Source organism: Lemur catta, chromosome 2, assembly GCF_020740605.2.
Source record: "Lemur catta isolate mLemCat1 chromosome 2, mLemCat1.pri, whole genome shotgun sequence".
NCBI classification, from domain to species: Eukaryota; Metazoa; Chordata; class Mammalia; order Primates; family Lemuridae; genus Lemur; species Lemur catta.
Window position 1 is genome coordinate 146,088,289 of NC_059129.1, and position 19,587 is coordinate 146,107,875.

At 54.1% G+C, this 19,587-nt stretch overlaps 1 protein-coding gene across 1 annotated transcript; it reads right to left on the bottom strand.

Moving 5' to 3' along the window:
• Nucleotides 1–1,993: 1,993 nt before the first annotated feature.
• On the bottom strand, nucleotides 1,994–12,391 carry DACT2 (dishevelled binding antagonist of beta catenin 2). The gene is made up of 4 exons (XM_045542335.1): nucleotides 12,161–12,391; nucleotides 6,066–6,198; nucleotides 5,195–5,473; nucleotides 1,994–4,047 (listed from the first exon to the last, which is right to left on the bottom strand). The coding sequence occupies exons 1-4, from the start codon at nucleotides 12,389–12,391 to the stop codon at nucleotides 2,432–2,434; spliced, it is 2,259 nt and encodes a 752-aa protein (XP_045398291.1). The 3' UTR covers nucleotides 1,994–2,431.
• Nucleotides 12,392–19,587: the final 7,196 nt, after the last annotated feature.

Genomic DNA, 19,587 nt, shown 5'->3' on the forward strand with positions numbered 1-19,587 from the left:
GTGAACCACGACCTCCGTGACAGTCGGCCCCAAACAGCCAGGACTTGGTCAGTAGGTGACAGCTCCTAAGTCTTGTCCCTGCTTCCAGCTCAGGTCCAGCCAGAGACAGGGACATACGCGGCCAGCCAGTCCCACAGGGCGTCCCTCCCGGCTCCCGCCTGCAGCGTCCCAGGCCCCGGCCACGGTCAGGGCGCACCTGCCGCCGTCCCCTGCCCCGGGAAGCTCTCCTACGCTGACTCTCTGACAGAGGCGGGACGGTGGCTGACTCCTGCCTACAGCAGGTTCTGGATAAACAGCCCGTGCTCGCGGTCGCTCGGTCGGTCTGTTCATCTCCACACTCCAGGCCTCAGGGCTGCTCTCCGAACCTCACGGGGCCTGGTGGGAGCATTTGGGTCATGGGGGTTGGGGTGAGTGGGTTCTCCCTCTGGGCAGTGGCGGGTTGTTTAGAAGAGTCTGGCTTCCTCAGCTTCCCTCCTGCCTCCTCTCTGGCCGTGTGACCTCTGCACACTCCCGCGCTCTCTCCTTGCCCCCCGAGTGAGGCAGCCTGAGGCCCCCACCAGACATACCTGCCCGATCTTGGACTTCTCAGCTACAGAACCGTGCACTGAATAAACCTCTCTCCTTCATAAACCACCCGGCCTCACGTGTTCTGCTGTGGCAACGCCGGGCAGACTAAGACGGGGTCTTGTTACGCCAGGAGCTCTGGCTCAGGAGCTCTGGCACAGAGAGCCCCCGGGAGGGCCGCCCCCGCCCCCGGCCCCGCTCCTGGACTCATCGGTGACGATCACACGTTCTGTTTTCTCGGATGATATGACAGAATTTGTTAAAGTGCGTTGGGGTATTTTGTCTGACATTATAATTGTTTAGCTAATTCTTATAATTTAAAAATCCTAATGTATTTAATTTCTACATTAGCTTGACTTTGATTCTTAGAGCAAGTTTATTCTTTAATTTTTTTTTTTTTGGCCAAAATTAATGCCCTGAGGGCGAGTGTGTTCTCCCCAGGAGCGACCGGCCCCTTACTACCCACGAGCCCCCTCTGCAGGGCCCAGCTGGGCCCCGGGGTCTGGTCGGCATTGCAACCAGGCTGGAGTCACAGGTGATTTCAGCTGTAACTTGCCCACGTTTTGAACCCTTGAGGGACGAGGAAATGGCTCATCTGTCTCCAGAGGCTCTGCAAGGTGCCCGTCACCTACCCACGTCCCCCGTGTCACAGGCCACGCTCTGCCGTGCCGGGGGGCGGGGGCGGGGTCCCATTTCACCTCTTGGCTGGGAGAGGCTGTGTTGTCCGTGAGCAGGTTCCGGGGGCACCGGTGGACTCCACACAGCCAGGCCCCGTGCAGTGCTGGAGTGTCCAAGTCTGCCGTGGGCCCTTCGGCGTTGCGTTTTCTCGAGGTTGGCAGAGAGCGACCCCGAGGCCTCCTCGTCTCCCTGGAACCTCAGCAGCAGCCTCCGCTCACCTCTCTGCAGCCAACGTCCTTGTTCCAAACTGTTAATCTCTTTAAACTGCATCCTGAAACCAACTTCTTGCATAGGAATATTTAATACCTAGTATAAAATCTACTAGTATTTTCAGAAAACCAACTTCCTCCTGAAATTCCCACCAAGCTGCCTTAGCCTGGGGGGGCTCCAGGATTTCCCCCGGCCCCAGGTACACACTCAGGCTGCAGGGTCCCACCCCAGCCCTTGTACACGCGTGTGGATCATCCGGGAGGCAGCTGCTTCCTGGACTGAAATGCTGCCCACCCACCAGGCAGCTTAGGTGAAAACTCCACTGTCTTTCTCCCTGAGAGGTTGAGGGGATTTTTCTTTGGAAAAAATAAACACAAATATCTGTCTTGGAACCAGAGTTTAGACTCTCTCCGTATAAAACGCACTCTGCCACGTCAGGACCAGCACGTGCCATGTCACGGGAAGGACTGTGGCTCACTGAGCACCGGCTATGTGCCACGCAAGGAAACAGGAGGTTAAAGGAATATTTTTAAAAAATGTTCATTTTATTTCAGAAGATAATGGCATTCCCATTGAGAGCCTAACACAGAGGTCAAGTTCAACCTCCAGCACTCGGTCCTGCAACCACTGCCTCGGAGCATCTCTGGGGGAGGGAAGGGAAAAGACTGGGGAACACAGCCCGGCCAAGGGGACCGACAGGTGACAGCCGCCGCTGGGACGGCAGCCCAGGACAGGGACGCTGGTCAAGAAGCCGACCCATCCTGGGGAGCCGCTGGAAGAACAGTAAGGTGGCCAGGTGGCTTATAAAATCCGAAACCTCAAAGTTGTCCGCAAATGTCCTTTCCGGGGTGGGGAGAGTCACCCCCAGAACTCGCGCTGTCCTCCCCGGGGCACAGCCGTCCGACAGGCAACCCATCTCTGCAGGCTGGACGGCCTGGGGAGGCCACGAGCCCGCCGGCAGACGGCCGTCCTGGGCCCCTCACACCAGGGTCATGACCTTCAGCGTGGCCGGCTGGAACCTGCGGATCTTCTTCTTCAGGGCCCTGGAGGCCTTAACGCGGCACAGCTTGGGCACAGGGGGCAGGGGCGGCCTCGAGCCCACTGGGGGTCCCGCCTGCAGCCAGGCCCACTGCCCCCGCCCAGCCACCCCCCAGTCTAGCGCCCGGCCGCGGCCACGGCGACTCTGGACGCCGCCCTCCGAGTCGCTGCCCCCGGACTCTCGGTCCCCAAAGCGGTTGGCAGTGTGGTCGCTAGCCTCCTCCCCGCTGGTCTCCGCGAGGGTGGAGTGGAGCGGAGAGGCGCAGTCTGTGGAGGGCTCCGAGGGCTCCGACTCGCTCCTGGCACGCGCGTCCTGGCGGGTCAGCGAGGGCCTGCCCTGGGCCCGGGGGGCACCTGCTGTCCTGGCGGAGGGCCTGGGTGTGCCCGGGCTGGGCTCGGGGCAGCGGGCCGGGCGGGCCCCCGCTGAGATCTCCATGGTGGACTGCCACCTGCGCTGCTTCCGCCTGGCCACCCCGCTGAGAGGTGCAGCCCCCAGGGGGAGCAGGGCGTGGGCCGCCCCACCCCTCTCCCCCGGGGCCACCACCAGGGGCAGGAGGAAGGGCACCGGGTAGAGGGTGGACTCCGAGCAGGAGCGCCCGGGCACCTCCCTGGCCAGGGTGGGCCTCCTGAGCCCACCCACCGCCTGGGCCCGGCGGGGAGGGTCCCATTCTGGGGGGAGCCAGGGAGCTGTGGGGGCACCCCGATGGCTCTCTGGTGCCGGGGCCACCTGCTTCCCAAACCGCAGCACCTTGTCACTGGACCTTCTCCTGCTCTTCACGGCCTTTGTCTTGGGGGGGCCCGTGTTCAGCCTGGGCGGGGAAGCCCCCCTGGCAGGAAAGGGCCCTGAGGCCAGAGGGCAGCTCCTGTCCACCGGCTGGGACGGCGACACGGCCCAGGGAGGCTGTGGGGCCTGGGGGCAGGGTGGGGGGCCCACAGTGGTCTCCCCCAGGACACAGCGACTGGAGGGTCTGGGCCCCTCCTCTGGGAGGCTGCTGGGGTGCTGGGTGCCCACAAGGGGTGCAGGTCCCTGCTGCAGGGGGCTGTCCCCACCGGCCACCCTGCCTGGGCCCGAGAGCAGCTTCTGGAGCCGACCTTCACCGTCCGTGCTCTGGCTGCCCGGCTCCTGTGGGGACGGGGACAGCTCCCCTCGTGGGGGGCCCTGCTCACCCACACGGCCCCTTGTGGGGGTCCTGCAGCCCCGCAGACGCAGCAGCCGGTCGATGTAGGCCCTGGCTGTGCCGGCCTCCGGGACCGGCCGGGTCTGGGGGCTGCAGGCACCCGTGGGGCCTGGCAGGGGCTTCCTGGGGGCCGAGGGGCCGTCGCTCCGCCTGCTGTCCGGCGCCAGAGCAAACAGGGGGCTCTGCAAGGCCACCGCGTGCAGGGGACTGGGGTAGGGGTACACCTCCCTGCCCCCCTGCGACACCAGGTCCCGCTGGTACTGGGGTTCCGGCATGTGGCGTGCGGCGTCTGTGCCCTGGCAGAGAAGCGGGGGCGCCCGGGGGTCCACGCTGGCCTTCTGCAGGCCTGCGCCCGCCGGCAGGGCTGTGTCGAGGTCACCTAGGGAGAGAATCGGACGCACATGGATGAGAGGATGTGACGCGCTGGGACCTGCACTTTGCTCGTGGCAGGGGACGGGCACCTTCTCCTCGTCCAGGACCTCCAGGGCTCAGGGGGACAGCCCAGACCGCCGGCACGGCAGCACAGCGCCGCGTGGGGACTGAGTCCGTCTGCGTTCTGACCGCATCGCCCGGTCCCCGGCAGCACCCGCAGCGAAAGCCCAGAGCCCCCGCCCGGCCCCCCAACTTCACCCGGGAGCGGAGGGTGCACGGGGGGGGGTCTGCAGCCCACGAGGGGTCCGGGGGGGCCCCGAGGCACCGACAGACACCCGGAGGAAGTCGGGTGGGAATTCCCACTGAGGAAGAGGACGGCTGTGTTAGAAATGAAATGAGGCCCCGCACGGCACCTTCTCCTTTAGGGACAGTCTGAGCACGGCTGTGCGTGGAACCGCCGTGAGCTGGACAACCTCTCGAGGGCTGTTCCGACTGTCCCACTCCAAACACGGGCAGGTCAACGAGTTTTGAAGGGTTTTTTAAAAAATTTTCTGACGTCCATTTTACTTTTTTTTTTTTTTTTTTTTTTTTTTTTTGAGACAGAGTCTCACTTTGTTGCCCAGGCTAGAGTGAGTGCCGTGGCATCAGCCTAGCTCACAGCAACCTCAAACTCCTGGGCTTAAGTGATCCTCCTGCCTCAGCCTCCCGAGTAGCTGGGACTACAGGCATGAGCCACCATGCCCGGCTAATTTTTTTGTATATATATTTTTAGTTGGCCAGATAATTTCTTTCTATTTTTAGTAGAGACGGGGTCTCACTCTTGCTCAGGCTGGTCTCGAACTCCTGACCTCGAGCGATCCACCCGCCTCGGCCTCCCAGAGCTAGGATTACAGGCGTGAGCCACCGCGCCCGGCCGTGTCCATTTTAAATAATAAGGGGAAGATGCCCTTCAGTAGGACAGCGGGCACGAGGGCTGTGACTCCTACTCCACCCGCAACACCCGACAGGCCCAGGGAGGACGTCACGCAGTGTGTGCTGCTGGTCCCCGTGTGGGGTCTCCCTGCCTGTCCTTGGTGGGCTGCCAGGCTGTGTGCTGCTGTCACTGTTACCACGGCCCTCAGACGGGCCACCCACCCTTCCTGGCTGCGTCTCACCTGTGGACACCGGCCTGGGCCGGAACGTGCCCCACGGCCGGACTGGGCCCCCTGCCGTGCCCAGGGGCCTGCTGCCATCCTCGGTGGCCTGGGGTCTCCACACCGGCACGGAGATCTCGTCCGCCGACCGGGGCCGCCAGTCCCCCATGCAGGGCCTGGCCTCGGGGGGCTGGGCCGCAGGCAGCAGACCACCCAGGGCCGGGGAGACGCGGTCACTGCAGACCGACGCACAGGAGGTGGACAGGGAGCAGGAGCCACCGTCACTCAGCTCGTAGAAGCCTGGATGGAGCAGACACGGGCAGGTCAGTGAATCCCCAGTTGGGGACCCTCTTCTGTAGGAGCCCCGGGACCCCCCTCCTCTGGGGACCTGTCACAGGCAGGGAGGGCCTGAGGGAGCCCCGAGCTGGGCTCCGGGTGGCTGCGGGGAGCCATCTGCGTCGTGGGTCAGAGCCCGCGGGGCCGTCCCCTGACCATCCCACGCATGCCGTGGACAAAGCCGACCGCCTGCCGCCGCCGGGAGGACGGAGCCGCTCGTGTGGGCTCTTCCATTAAAAGGAATACTTTTCTCCCGCACATGTGTGCATGCACGAGCGCTATGTGTGTGTATATATGCACACACTTTGTATAAATCAAAGCATTTCATTTTTAGTATTGTTCAATGACATATTTCTCTGGGCTGAAATATTGTCTCCTGACTTTCGGATCAGCCCGGAAACAGGCCGGGCACTGGCCCTCCTCCCCGCATCAGACGCTGGGAAGCGCTGGGACTTGGCGTTCAGGCCCCCAGAGGGGCTGGCGGGGGGCGGTGTCTGCGGACGCCTGCAGGGCAGGGCCTCTCGCACCCTGCACACCCGCCCAGCGCCCAGCGTACCTGAGCTGGGCCGGCTGTCGCTGTCCAGGGCCTCTCTGGGGGACGCGCCCACGTCCAGCTGCAGCTGGCTGATCTGCTGGCCCAGCTGGTCCAAGTGGGTCTCCAGGCCGACGTCCTGCTGCCGGAGCCGGGCCTGGGGAGGCAGAGTGAGGAGCACAACTGACGCAGAAATGGAAATTAAGGCTCGTTTGCATCAGGAACACAAGTTAAACTCCCAAACCCACGTGAAATTCACCTCCTCACTCTGACAGCTGCTCCTACGCACACCCAAGCAGCCTCCTTGTTCTCTGCGCACAGAGAGAAAAAAGGCCTCCTGGCCTCCCCGCCCCCATGCAGGTTTTTCCCACCAAGTGCAGACTCTTTTACTCATCGGCAATTTTAATTAGACATTTCTTACAAGGATGCAGAATAATACAGCACAGAAACGCTTCCCCTTGGCAGACAGGTCGTGTTTCCACCTTTCACTTAGTTCCCTTTCTCGGTTCTAAACCAGAGTTTACTTTGCTGTGCTGAACATGCCCTGTGCCTCGGTGTCACGGTGTGGCCGTGTGGCAGGGCCTCGGTGTCACAGTGGTGCAGTGTGGCCGTGTGGCAGGGCCGTGGTGTCATGGTGTCACGGTGTGGTGGTGTCACGGTGGCGCGGTGTGGCCGTGTGGCAGGGCTGCAGCATCGCGGTGTGGTGGTGTCACGGTGTGGCAGTGACGCAGTGTCGTGGTGCCGTGGTGTGCTTTCGCAGGCGGGCTCTCGGCGCCCGGGCGTGCTAACACTTTGACTTTCCAAGGGGAAGAAAGTCCCTGGGAAAGAAATAGACCGTCCTCCCCACCCCTTGATGCTGAGTCCCTTCTCCCTCCCTGACGTTACAAGTGGGGGTTTGGACTGTTGCGGGTTTTGGCAGAAAGAAGGGAAACATCAGCCTCACCTGCGGTAAAAGCAGCCTGAGAATCCGCCGTGAGGACCTTTCTGATGTGAAGTTCCCATCCGTGTGTGCGTGGGTGTGTGTGTGTGTGTGCGTGGGGGTGTGTGTGTGTGTGTGGGTGTGTGTGTGGGTGTGGATGTGTGGGTGTGTGGGTGTGTGTGTGGGTGTGGGGTGTGGGTGTGGGTGTGTGTGTGCGTGGGTGTGTGTGTGCGGGTGTGCGTGGGTGTGGGTGTGGGTGTAGGCGTGTGTGTGTGTGTGGGTGGGTGTGTGTGTGTGGGGGTGTGGGGGTGTGTGTGTGCATGGGTGTGTGGGTGTGTGTGTATGCGTGGGTGTGTGTGTGGGGGGGTGTGGGTGTGTGTGTGTGTGGGTGTGGGTGTGCATGGGCGTGTGTGTGAGTGTGGGTATGTGTGGGGGTGTATGTGGGTGTGGGTGTGGATGTGCATGTGTGTGTGTGTGTGTGGGTGTGCATGTGCGTGTGTGTGGGTGTGGGTGTGTGTGGATGTGGGTGGGTGTGTGTGTGTGGGTGTATGTGGGTGTGGGTGTGTGTGTGCGTGCGTGTGTGGGTGTGTGTGTGTGTGGGTGTGTGTGGGTGTGGGTGTGCGCACACGCTTAAGATGAGCATATGTCCACACGCACATGTAAATGTTTGTAAAATTAGCCCCGTGTGTTTAACAAACGCTGATTTCTTTCATTCAGTTACAGAATTTCACCTGTTTTCAAGGTCCTCTGCATAAATTTCTTGTTTTGGTTTACTATTAAGTTTAAGGCAAATAATTAATGAATATAATTTTGTGGTTCACCCTGTTAAGAAAATGATTAATTATATTGTAATTTTACATAGAAAATTAGGAGTTCCGTGAGCCCCATAATTACTTCAGTAACTTCAACAATGGGAGACTCGTCCCAAGCGAGCAGCAGGTGGTGACAGTCTCCTGTCCTTACGGGAGAACGAGTTCTGCAGTCGGGAGTTCCCACCGTCAGCACCGGGGGCTGCGCTGGGCTGGGCGGGCGAGTGTGGACCAGCCCGTCCGACCCAGCCTTTCCCCGGGACCTAACTCAGGGGCCTCCCAGTGCCCTCCCAGGTGTGCACGGTAACACAGTCGGAAGCCATAATGTCACCTGTAACGTGTACATGGCAAAACCCAGTCCTGATGTGACCAGCATGTGACGCTCCCAGCGCCACCCAGACTGGCCTAACATCCCGGCCTCTTACCCTGTGTGTCCCTACAAAGGTAGAATGTCACCAAGTGGACGGCACTGCCACAAAAGCCAGCGCAGCACCCAGGGACAGGCCAGCCCAACTGCATCCACGCAAAACAAGCTCAGAGGCGAACAAAAGGGCCAGCATGCGTTCTCACTGCAAGTGATTTTTTATCCTCCTGTCATAAAACAAAGCCCACAGCACACACAGAAAACTGAGTTGCTTGGCTAGGCCACGCCTCACTGTTTGAAAACACCCATTTGACCTCTTCTCTTCCCGCTCACGACTTCTCCTTCTCCTGAAGGAGGAGGGCCCTCTCCTTCCCTGCATCTCCAACCCCCTTTCCAAAGAGCAGTGCCCTGAGTGTTTGTGCCGGGGTTAATTGCTTTGTGATTAATGTTTGGCCAGCCCGGCCTTCGGTGGCTGGTTTCTGATTAATGGTCCGGGGCTGCAGGAGCACAGGCTCTCAGGGGCTCACAGGTTATTTATTGCGTCCTCGGACCCGGTGCAGACTCCACACTCAGGGTGTACCAGCCCCTGTTAACCCTTCCCGCTGTCCCTAACTTGGGGTCTTCTGTGCCTGTCCTGCCTGCTCACAGCCAAGTCCCTGTGTGACAGGGCTGAGCACAGTGCACTGCAAAGCCTCAGAGCGCCCGCCTGCATGGTATCCACGCCAGAGGAGCCTCCGCAGCAGCCGGCTGCTGGGCTGCCTCAGTTTCCCACTTCCCTGCAGGCGTCAGGCTCACCTCAGGGCCGTGTTGCCTGGGGTGTGACCGGGGGCACTTGTGTCAAATCCTGTGAGCACGGGCAGGGGTCAGAGCACCTGGTGGAGAGCGCAGTGCACCCTCCCCCAGTTCCTGGGGGGTCGCCTGGGCACACCTGCAGACCCCACTCCGGGCCCACCCACTCGCCCACCGAGACTCTCCAGGGCAAGCCCGGGGCCTGCGATGGAACAAGCTTCCCAGGAACCACAGAAGTTTCTCACGACCACAGCAAGTGCGAGAACTTCTATTCCAGGGGTCTCACTATAAACAAGTATTTGGCTAACGCCTTTCTTCGAAACACTGACCTGTGTACCACAGAGAACAGCCTGAGTCCCATTTGTCCTGCTCCCCCATCGACATTACAGCCACCAAGAAACCTTTACAGCACATTCCAAGGACAAAAATTGAAAATGCCCTCAAGTTCCGGATGTAGAGATGGTATCTTTCCTTGAAAGCTAAGAACACGCACAGGAAACTGTATGCATGGAGTCACGGCTGCCACCTCTGTTCTGCAGGGGGTAACATAGTTACTCAGCTGAAAAGAGGTCCCTCGGTGGACAGCGAGAGGCCAGGCTCACAGGCTGCTTGTGGTAACCGCCACTGCTCACAGCACAGGAAGCCCTGCAGGTCCGGCGATGCCCGGCCCTCGGCGAGTTCCAGCCCTGCCTCCCCGGCCCTGTGAGCCCCCACTGCAGCACAGCGGGTGCAAGGAGAATACCAGGCAGCGGTGTGCAGCTGCAGAGTCAGACCCCCAGCTGGCCCCCGCAGCACTGGATGCTGGAACCTGCCAGTGAGAAGCAAGCGCTGCAAGCTGCCACTCTCAGAACAAGTCAGGACCAGCAGAGTCAAGATTGGGAAATTCTTCAGGACAAGATTTCACTGTGGAGTCCCGGGGCCCTTTACTTCCTTCCCACTGCAGGGCACCTCCCACCGACACGGCAGCACCCGCTGGCGGAAGACGGAGTTTTCAGTCTACTCTCAGGTCCTGAGTACAAGTGCGTGTGTGACGTCTACTTAAGTGTTGTGGGCGAGCTCAACCCTTGTAAAAGTGGGAATGCCAGCCCCTTGCTGGGGAATGACAGAGCCGGTAAGCACAGCCAACGCTGCCCAGACAGTGGCGGGCTGCTAGGGCCAGGGGGTTCCCTCAGCTCACACATCCAACATACGGAGATCCCAAATACTGGAATCATCTTCCCTTTTGCTCCAGCAATGAAAATCACTCATTGATTTATGCAACCAGATCTTACTAAGCACCCCCTACTGCACTGTTTCGTGACTTTTGACACAGCGATTATCGATTATCAATTATTGTACAAGGATGCAGCACATTGGATAAGGCATAACGTGGTGAACGCTGCTGTTTCCCTAATGACAGGAAATGTTTCTAATCCCCAGAAACGCCCCTGAAGCTCATTCTCACTTGAGAGTTCCTGGGGGGTAAAGCCGCTGCTGAGGTCAGATAAACGGTCAGATAAACGTTCTCTCTGTCTTGCACCTGGATGGACCCAAGTTCTTCCTGTCTTGCACCTGGATGGACCAGGGTGAGGCCAGGGTCGGGGAGGGGCCCTGGGTTCACTGGGCATTGCTAGAGTCTGTAAGGACTGGCCAGTAAAGCATTTTGATTATATTCTACATTATAGAACTATTATCACCCCTAATTTTTTCCCCTGTAAGAAAAGTGTAAAAGTGTTAAGCCCTGGGCTGATGTCACATCAATTCAATTATTCTTCTCTTTTGATCACATACTCCATTCCAAGAACAAAGTTTCAAGACAAAGTCTGCATGTTCCTTCCGGTCCCCACATTAAAAAAAAAAAATTAAACAAAAAACCTGTTTGATCTTCTCTTCCAGAAGGCTACTTGTAATTAGAGGCTGAGTGCTCACAAGTTTGATTTGTATATTCCTTAAGCCAGGTTAATCATCAACTGGGCTCTTTCCCCCTTGACAGAACAATTCCCCCGGCATCCCAAGAGCACCTTCCTCGCCTGGAACACATCTGCCGGCCAGAGTGTGTGCCCAGCTGGGGTCACAGCGAAGCTGAGAGTTCTCTGGGAGCAAACACAGAGACCTAAGCGGACTGTCATGCTTTGGTCACCTGGGCAGCTCAGCCAAGCCTGAAGGTGCCACTCAGCTCCACTCCGCCTCCATGCAGGCCGCAGGTGGCCAGTCATTGACACGCCGCCGTCTGCCACCTCTGTCTCTGGCAAAAGGGAAGACAACAGGAATCCCAGAGGCATCTCCAGACACCAGACTTCCTGGTCCCTTAATCCAGAAGCACTGAGTTAACAGCAGTAGCTAAGCTGACAGCCACAGGGTCACTTCGCCTGGGTGGCCTTGGAAAGGCAGCAGCTTTGAATGGGACAGATTTGAGTTCCTAACATAAAAGAAATTTTGCTTCCAGTAACAGAGGTGGTTCAAACAAATACACATCTTTCTACAGCCTTTTAATGTTTTCTTTCAAAACAATGCTGCGGTAGTGCAAAGGCCGTTCTGAGTGGTTCCCAACACGTTAAGTGGAATCCCACAGCAGAGCAACGGCCAGGCCTGTAGAGCCGGAGTGGTTTCAGCTGCATGAGGAGGAACTGGCTTCGGAGCAGCCCCTACAGGACTGAGACAGCCAGAGGCAGAGAGGTCTCAGGGCTCCTCTCTGATCAGAGGACACCCCACCTCTTACAGCTCAGGTTACACGGGAAGCTTGAGGGGCGTTCATCAGATACTTGCTTTTCCCAAATGTTTCTTTACAATAACTGGACCCCATTCGGCCTGAGCACATTATTGAGGACAATTCCGGTATGCTTTAGACACTGACATTGTGTCCCCAAAGCAGCACAGCCTGGGAGGACCTGGCACCCAGGGGTACATGGCAGGATCCCCAGTGGATCCCTGCAGGGGAAATCAAGTCAATGCATTTCCATGAGCACAACACCATCACCCCCTCCCAGGTGTGCCCGTCACCCCCCAGGTGTGTATGCCTGCGCTGGGAGGCGGGCAGGGTGGGGGCATGTTCCAGGCAGTCCCGCGGCCACTTTCGGGGGATGGTCACCTGCCGCGCCCTCCCCACACCCCCACCTACGCATCCAGCCTCCACCGCCCGCTCATTCGGTCCCCAGCTGAGTTCCAACGACCCAAAGAACGACCCACAATCGACCGGCAGGGCAGCCCACCCTCCCGCCAACGAACACCCGCCGCCCCCGCGCCCCCGCTGGGTCCTCACCAGCTGCTCCTGCAGCGCCGCCAGTGCCGCCTCCAGCCGCAGCTCATGGGCGCGGGGGCCGCGGGGGGCGGCGGGCCCGGGTTGCGAGGCCAGGGCGCCCCGCACCCGCGCCTGCTGCGTGGCGCGCAGCCCCTGCAGCTCGTGCAGCCCCGCGAGCGCCGCACGCAGCCGCGCGCCCACCCTGCGCCTGTCCCAGCTCGCCGGCCCCGCAGGGCCGCCCGGCGCCCACATCCCGGGGCCTCCGTGGTCCCCGAGGCGCCGGAGACCAGCGCGGACGAGCGAGCGCAGCTGCGCGCCCGGCTCCTCTCCCCGCCCCGCGCCGCGGGTCGCCGGCCCGGACCTATCGCTGGCGCGCGGGGCGGTGTCGGCGCACGCCCGGGTCGCGGCGGGGCCCCTGGGGGTGCAGGCTGGGCCGACCGGACCTGGACCCGCCCCGGGTCGCAGCGGGGCCCCTGGGGGTGCAGGCTGGGCCGGACCGGACCCGCCCCGGGTCGCGGCGGGGCCCCTGGGGGTGCAGGCTGGGCCGACTGGACCCGGGACCCCCTCCGGAGGGCGCTGGGGCACTCGGAAGGGGCGGCGGGCCCAGCAGGAGCCGAGGGAGGGAGCCGAGAGTGCAACAGAAACCGAGAAAGGTTTTTAAAATTGTCTAAAAGATAACTTCTGGGAACACATCACATCGTGCGGACCGTGTTGCGTTGCAAACGCAGTACACGTTTGAAAGTTACCCTAGGTTTCATTGCGATGCAATTCACAAACCATAGGACTTGCCGTATTTAAAGTGTGCAATTCAAGAGTTTTAGTCTATCCTGTTTCAGTGTATGTGTGTATATTAGTATATCTGCCAGCACCGCACTTCGCCGCGTTCTCACCACGCCCGAAGCAGCCGCGCTTATCCGTGGTCGGTCCCTCCCCCACGTCCTCGCCGCCCCTCGCACGTGCAAACGCATCTCCGCCTGTTCCAGACGGTTCTTGCGGTGGGATCCTGCCCCGGGGATCCTTGTCACCCGCTGCCTTCAGTGAGCTCAGTGTTGTCAGGTGAGTCCCTGTTGCAGCAGGCGTCAGATTCATTGGGAACTGTCACTGTCACGGCGCTGGCAGGAGTTTGTTTTGGTGGCGAATACATTATCACCAGGGTGTGATGGGCAGACGACGGCAAGCAGAGGCTATTTTTGTCACTGTCTCGGTTCCAGGTGGTCTTCACTGGGCTCTTCACCGGTTCCTGTTCTTCTCAGAGGCCTGGGGCTTGCGGCTCCTTGAGGGGCAGAACCTGTCGGTTTCTTGCCTCACACCTGGGACAGGTTTTTGTGTATTGTGTGTGTGTGTGGGGGGGGGGTCACAATTTATTTGTTTTTAAACATATTCCAGTGCAGTATTTATTGGAAAAATGGTCCCACACTGCCAAACTTTGTTATAAGTGAAGTCTGTGTATATTTGGGTCTGGTCTGGACTTCCTTTTCTGTTCCATTAGTGCACCTGTCTCTTCTTGCATTGTCTTAATTATTTTATCTTTATATGAAGTGTTGATTTTCAGTAGAACAAGTTCTGCCACTTGTTCTTCAAGGGTGTCTTCAGTGTCCTTGGGACTTTGCAATATTATGTGATTATAGAATCCGCGAGTAAATCTCTACAAAAAGCTTCTTATATTTTGGTGGGACTCCATCGACCGACCCTACGGGTGCACCCGGGGAGACAATGTATCTTTACAGTATTGAGTGTCGTCATCCATGGACGTGGAATACCCCTGCATAAAGGCTTCTTTGATGTCTCTACATGTTATTTTATAATTTTCTGTGTAGAAGTCTTGTACATATTTCATTAGATTTGTTCTTACTTTCTTAATTTTTTAATGCTATTGTTGATGTTACCTTTTAAAAATGCATTGGGTGTTTGTTGATGATATCAAAAAATACCGATAAGGCATCTAATGGCTTTGCTAAACACACTTTCTCATTTGAATACTTTATCTATATTCTTTTGAATTTTTTTCCATGCACGTTCATATCATCTGTGACTAATGTCGGTTTTCTTTCTTTCCTTCTGATCCTTAACCTTTTATGTGTTTTTCTTACCTTACTGCAGTGGCTAGGACCTTAGAATGTTGAAAGGGCAGAATGTCAAGCCTCCATGTGTCAGTTTCAAGGGCAGTGAGAAGCTTTTCAACGTTTCATCACAAAAATGATGCAGTGTGTGTTCTGTAGATACCCTTCATCAGATTAAAGAAGTGGTCCTTTATTTCTGGAGTGGATGTTGAATTTTATCAAATGTATTTTTTAAGATAATTGAGGTGACTATATTATTTTTTTCTCCTTTTTTCCTATTAATTCCATGAATTATGTTGATTGTTTTACAAGTAAAAAGCCAACCTTGCATTTCTGGAATAAACCAACCTGGTTTTGACGTACTTTCCTGTTTATATATTGCTAGATTTGGTTTGACAATATTTGGTTTTAGAGTTTTGCCTCTGTATTCATAAGTGAGATTTGTTCATCATTCCTCCTTCTTGTATATTCTTTCTCAGGTTTTCAGAATCAACGGTATGCTGGCCTCATAGAATGAGTGAAAGTATTCCATCTTTTGATAATCTGTGTAAGAATTTGTGCAAGATTTAGGTCATTTTATTCTTAAGTATTTGGTAGAATTCATTAATGAAGCCACTTGTACCTGTATTTTCCTTATGTAAAGATTTCGAACCATGAATCCAAGTTCTTAAGTAGCTGTATAATTATTCATACTTTCTATTTCTTCTTGTGTCAGTTCACTATGGATTTATTATTCCACAGATTTTTTTCATGTTGTCCACATTTTCAGATGTGTTGATATAAGAGTTCTATGATATTATCTACACGTGCTTTTGAATCTGCTGTGATCCTACGTCATATTTTCTCTATTGTTGGTTCTTTGTGCTCTCTCTGCATTTTTTTCAGCCTTGGCAATGGTTTCACAATTATATCAGTTTTTCAAAGAAATAACTATTGACTTAGATGCCCCTCTGTTTTTGCTTGTTTTCTAATTCCTTAGTGTATACTCTTTCCTTTCCATTGCTTCAGTCTGATTTCTCTCTCAATTTGAGTAGCAAAAAAAGTCTCTCAGTCTTTATTCCACGCTCGGCGCTGTGCCTGGGTGCATTTGAGCACCTGTCCACATTTGAACACCTGTCTGCGTGTGCGTCCACGGCTCTCATTCCTTTCGCTCCTTCCTGTCCCCATCCCGCCGGCCCGGGGCTCCCCCCGCACTTGGGCTGCCGCTGCTTGTCTGCCGCACGTGCGACACATGTTTCCCCCAATCTCTCCTTTTCTCCAACTTTGTGTGCGATAAACTTGATATGTCAGCATTAATTTTTTTCCTTTTTTCCCTTTGTTTTTTATGATTCCCGTCTTACTTTAAAGATTTTCTCTCATCTCAACATGAAGTCAATATTTTGTTCAATTTTATTCGGATTTCGCTTGAGTTCTAATATTACAGGTATGTCTTTCATTCTCTCAGAATTTATTTCTGCCCATGGTGGATGTGGGAGGCTAACATTTTCCCATAAGATCAATCATTCGAGCATCGTCACCATTTATCGGATGGACTCCTTCCCCAGGGAGCTGCGTGGCACTTCCCTACCCGGGCTGTGGGCTGTTCCCTGACCCCGCAGCCTCTTCTGCGGGTCTGTTTGTCCGTCCTCCTGCCAGTCACTTGCTGCGGACGCCAGGGATGGAATTCACTAAAGGGCATGGATAGTTGTTGACATGGAAAGTTATTCATGATATATTGTTAAGATGAGAAAGCAAATTACAAAACACCGTGGCTCCATTAAAGACATGTGTGTAAATGCGTGGTGTACATGGGAATTTGTGCATAAAACGTGTGAAACATTACACATTTAAAATATTGATAGGAATGTCTGGGCAAAGGAGTTATAGGTAAATTGCTTCCTTTTCTTGTATTTTTATTTTTCTCTAAGCATTAAGTATGTAATTAAATGGAAACATTTAAAACTTACTGACTCTCCTTGACTTACAAAATAAAAGCCACAAACTTAGTTTTTTCTTTAAGCCTTTTGGTCTATGATATGAGCACATTTGCACAGGAGTCAAGAGAAATGTTGAAAGTGGAGGAAGTTTCAGGAATTCCTCACCTAGCTCTAGATAAGCAGTGTAGTGGCTTATTTATTTTTATTAAAGGGAATGACCATAATAAAGTTATGGCAAATACGTGTGGCTTCTCTGCGTGCCAAACCAACCATAGGAAATTAAAACTATTGTATTGCTAATGGCCATTGGGGATTATGCAATTAGGTACTGCCTAACTTCATCAATTCACAGGTAGGTTTTCCTTTGTCTGTGAAATAATCTCATAAAATACCACTGGGAGCCCCGGTCTCCCCTTTCAGGATTCTTGGTAGGGTTTCTGCGTGTGGAGCACTCGGGCCGAGGAGCTGCCTTGCGTCTGGCTGCGTCTGCGTTTGCTTCCTGGGCCTGGGGGTTATTGCGTGCAGACCTGCCGGGAACAACCCTGGAGTGGCTGCCTGCAGGAGAGGGGAAGATGCCAACCGTGTTGTGTAATTCCCAACTCCGGAGGATTCCAGCTGCCTGTTTCGGAAGGGGCCTGAGAGCGCTGCCTGGAGGGCGGGGACACGTGAGTGGTACAAGCAGGAAAACCCACTCGGAGGTGGAGCGAGAAGACGATGAGTCCCTGTTCCTCACCAGCTGCCGGGGGCTGGTGGGTTTTAGTTGTGTGAAGAGGCGCAGTTTGACACAACGGAGATTTGTTACATAACTGTGTTTCCTTTGTTTGCAAAACCAAAAGGGTGATTTAGGAAGTCTGAAGTCACATTTAAACTATCACTCTTGCCTGAGTTTCCCAATGTTTCTTAATGTTCATGAGGTACCTTATGAATTTTATATATTTTGGCTTTTCAATATAAACTTTGAACTAATGATTTGGAGGTAATATTTGCCATTGTCCCGTCTCTTGAGAATGGCAAAAAGATGGGATTTTTGCACATAAAGTTCCACTGAACTTCAGAGAAACGTCCCCAGAGAAAGGGGTCTGCAGGGTGAAACTCCACGTTGACCCCACGGGGTGAGACTCATCGGAACAGGCAATGGAGAAACAGCAGAACTGAAATTTCCAGGCTGTATTTTGCCTAAAGCCACTACAGACCTCATAAAATGATGTCACTCTTCAGATGCAGGTGTTGTGACTTGATGTAGCATGACTTTATTTGCAAAGTCGTGAGGAATTTCTACAATCTTAAAGCCACATGTCAAGTAGCCAAGTAAATGCCACTTGCGTCCTGCCTCCTTCTTATTTATTATAAAATTCAAGTCTTATCTTAATTCCTTTTCTATTTTAGTGTTTTCTTTACCTGCATTCAGCACTCACTAGTATTATTTCAGGAATATTTTAGTCTTAACTCCGTCCCCAATGGCCACCTGGAGGGCAGCGTCATTTGGTTCCGAGACTTGTGGGACGGGACAATCTGAGGCCCCGGCTCAGGGCGTGTGCTTGTGTTTGCAGTGGGACACAGCAGTGCAGCGCTGGTCAGCAACGTCGTCCAAAATATCAAATATACATATATATCTGTGTGTTTACATGTGTATGAGTGTATGTGTGTGCATGTGGTATGTGGGTGTAATGTGTGTGCATGCATGTGGTATGTGTGTGTGCATGTGGTATGTGTGCATGCATGTGGTGTGTGTGCATATGGTATGTGTGTGCATGTGGTGTGTGTATGTGTGTGCATGTGGTATGTGTGTGCATGTGGTATGTGTGCATGTGGTGTGTGCATGTGGTATGTGTGTGCATGTGGTGTGTGTGTGTGTGCATGTGCATGTACAGGGTGTCCTATAGTTGACTAGTACTGCATAATCATTTTTGTATTTTAATGTTTCAGGACTAAAATTGTAAATCCATACCCTTGTAAGGAAGGGATTGAATTAAAGCTGGAACTACATTATGACTTCACTCCTATTGTGTTTTATTACTCCACAGTAAGGAAAGCTCTGACTTGTTGCTCCTGCAGTAAATGGTAATTCAAAAGTTGCCGTTACTCCCTGTTACCGTCTGTTGCTTAGACAACATGGTTAGCAGTTAGCTTTCGTGTCCTGCCAGTTGCCCGTAGGGTGCAGGTGGACCTCGGTTGCCTGTGTGTTTGTCACAAAGTGAACGTGTCTCACAGCTCTCTCCAGTTGTCCAAATGTTACAGTGTCGTCAGTTGGCTGGAGTCCTGTGAAATGGGCGTTGCCACATTACGCCACTTCTGGGCTGCTGGCGTCCAGGCTACGGCGTGTGGCCGCCCAGCCCAGGGCTCCTGGGAGCAGGGCGTGCTGTGCTCATGACGCAGGGGTCCGGGGCTGACTGGATGAGGCGACTGCCATACCCCCCACTTACAAGTAGTTACTAATAAAACATCTTCTCTTCAGGTGTACAAATATCTTTATTGTTTTTGCTAATTATTAAAGAAATGTGATGATGATTAAACATCTAGCAGGAGAAAATTGTCCATAAACCTGTCTCATTATGTACAGTTTTGAATATATTGTATCCTTCCAGAGATTTCTGTGCACAGATAATTTTTGATGCAACTTTAATCTCTTTTTACTTAACATGTCTTTTCTGCATTTGCTGTGTTAATACATGCATACGCACAGTTGCATAACACCCCATTTTGTGGTTATACAATAATGTCTTTAACTAATCCTCTATTGATGGACACTTGTATGATTAATTATTTCTCACTATTCTAAATCATCCTGTGTAAAAGTGCTAATTTCTCTCCTTCCCTACAAAAAAATCTTGTCAATACAAGGTGTTATTATGAAAACTACCCCCCAATCTTATATGATTCTGAATTAAGTGTTGAGATTGAACATCTTTTTTGATATATGTTACATATTTATACACCTTTTTTTGGTCTTTTCTATTTACATCTTTTGTCAAAAATTTAATTGAGATATTTATTATTGGTATGTAAGAACTCTATATTAAAGACATGGGGAGAGGTTGTCAAAAATAATGTGAAATAGAACAAAGATCACTTAATATAAGGGAAGGAATTCAGTAATGTGTGAAGTCACTGGCAATAGAAAATCAGCACCAACAGTTGTCGCGCCTGAGAACCCTAAGTGATTGGGAGGAAATTAAATCGTAGTAGGTGTAATTCCTTTAAGTGGCAATTACATATTTTAGAAGGAGGCTTACTGAAATTCACGAAGGTAAAAGCAAGTGTGAGTGACGAGGTCAGTGCATCGCGATCCAGTGGACCCTCCGGCGTGGGAAGGGCTCTCTCCTGACTCGTGTGTACGTAGGGACGTGACATCCCTTCGCAAACACACACCCGCCCGGTCTGGGCCAGCAAGTCCGTAAGGTAAGACGCAGATGTTTCTGCAATTATTATGGTATAGAAACTGCAATATCATCAACAACCAGACACTCAGTTA

Bases quoted from the DNA above. Each gene is read 5' to 3' on its own strand.
- DACT2 (XM_045542335.1), bottom strand. From the start codon at position 12,391: ATGTGGGCGCCGGGCGGCCCTGCGGGGCCGGCGAGCTGGGACAGGCGC. The intron at 6,199-12,160 runs GTGAGGACCCAG...CTGCCTCCCCAG, and splicing joins CGGCGCTGCAGGAGCAGCTG to GCCCGGCTCCGGCAGCAGGA. The intron at 4,048-5,194 runs GTGAGACGCAGC...TTCTCTCCCTAG, and splicing joins GCCCAGGCCGGTGTCCACAG to GTGACCTCGACACAGCCCTG.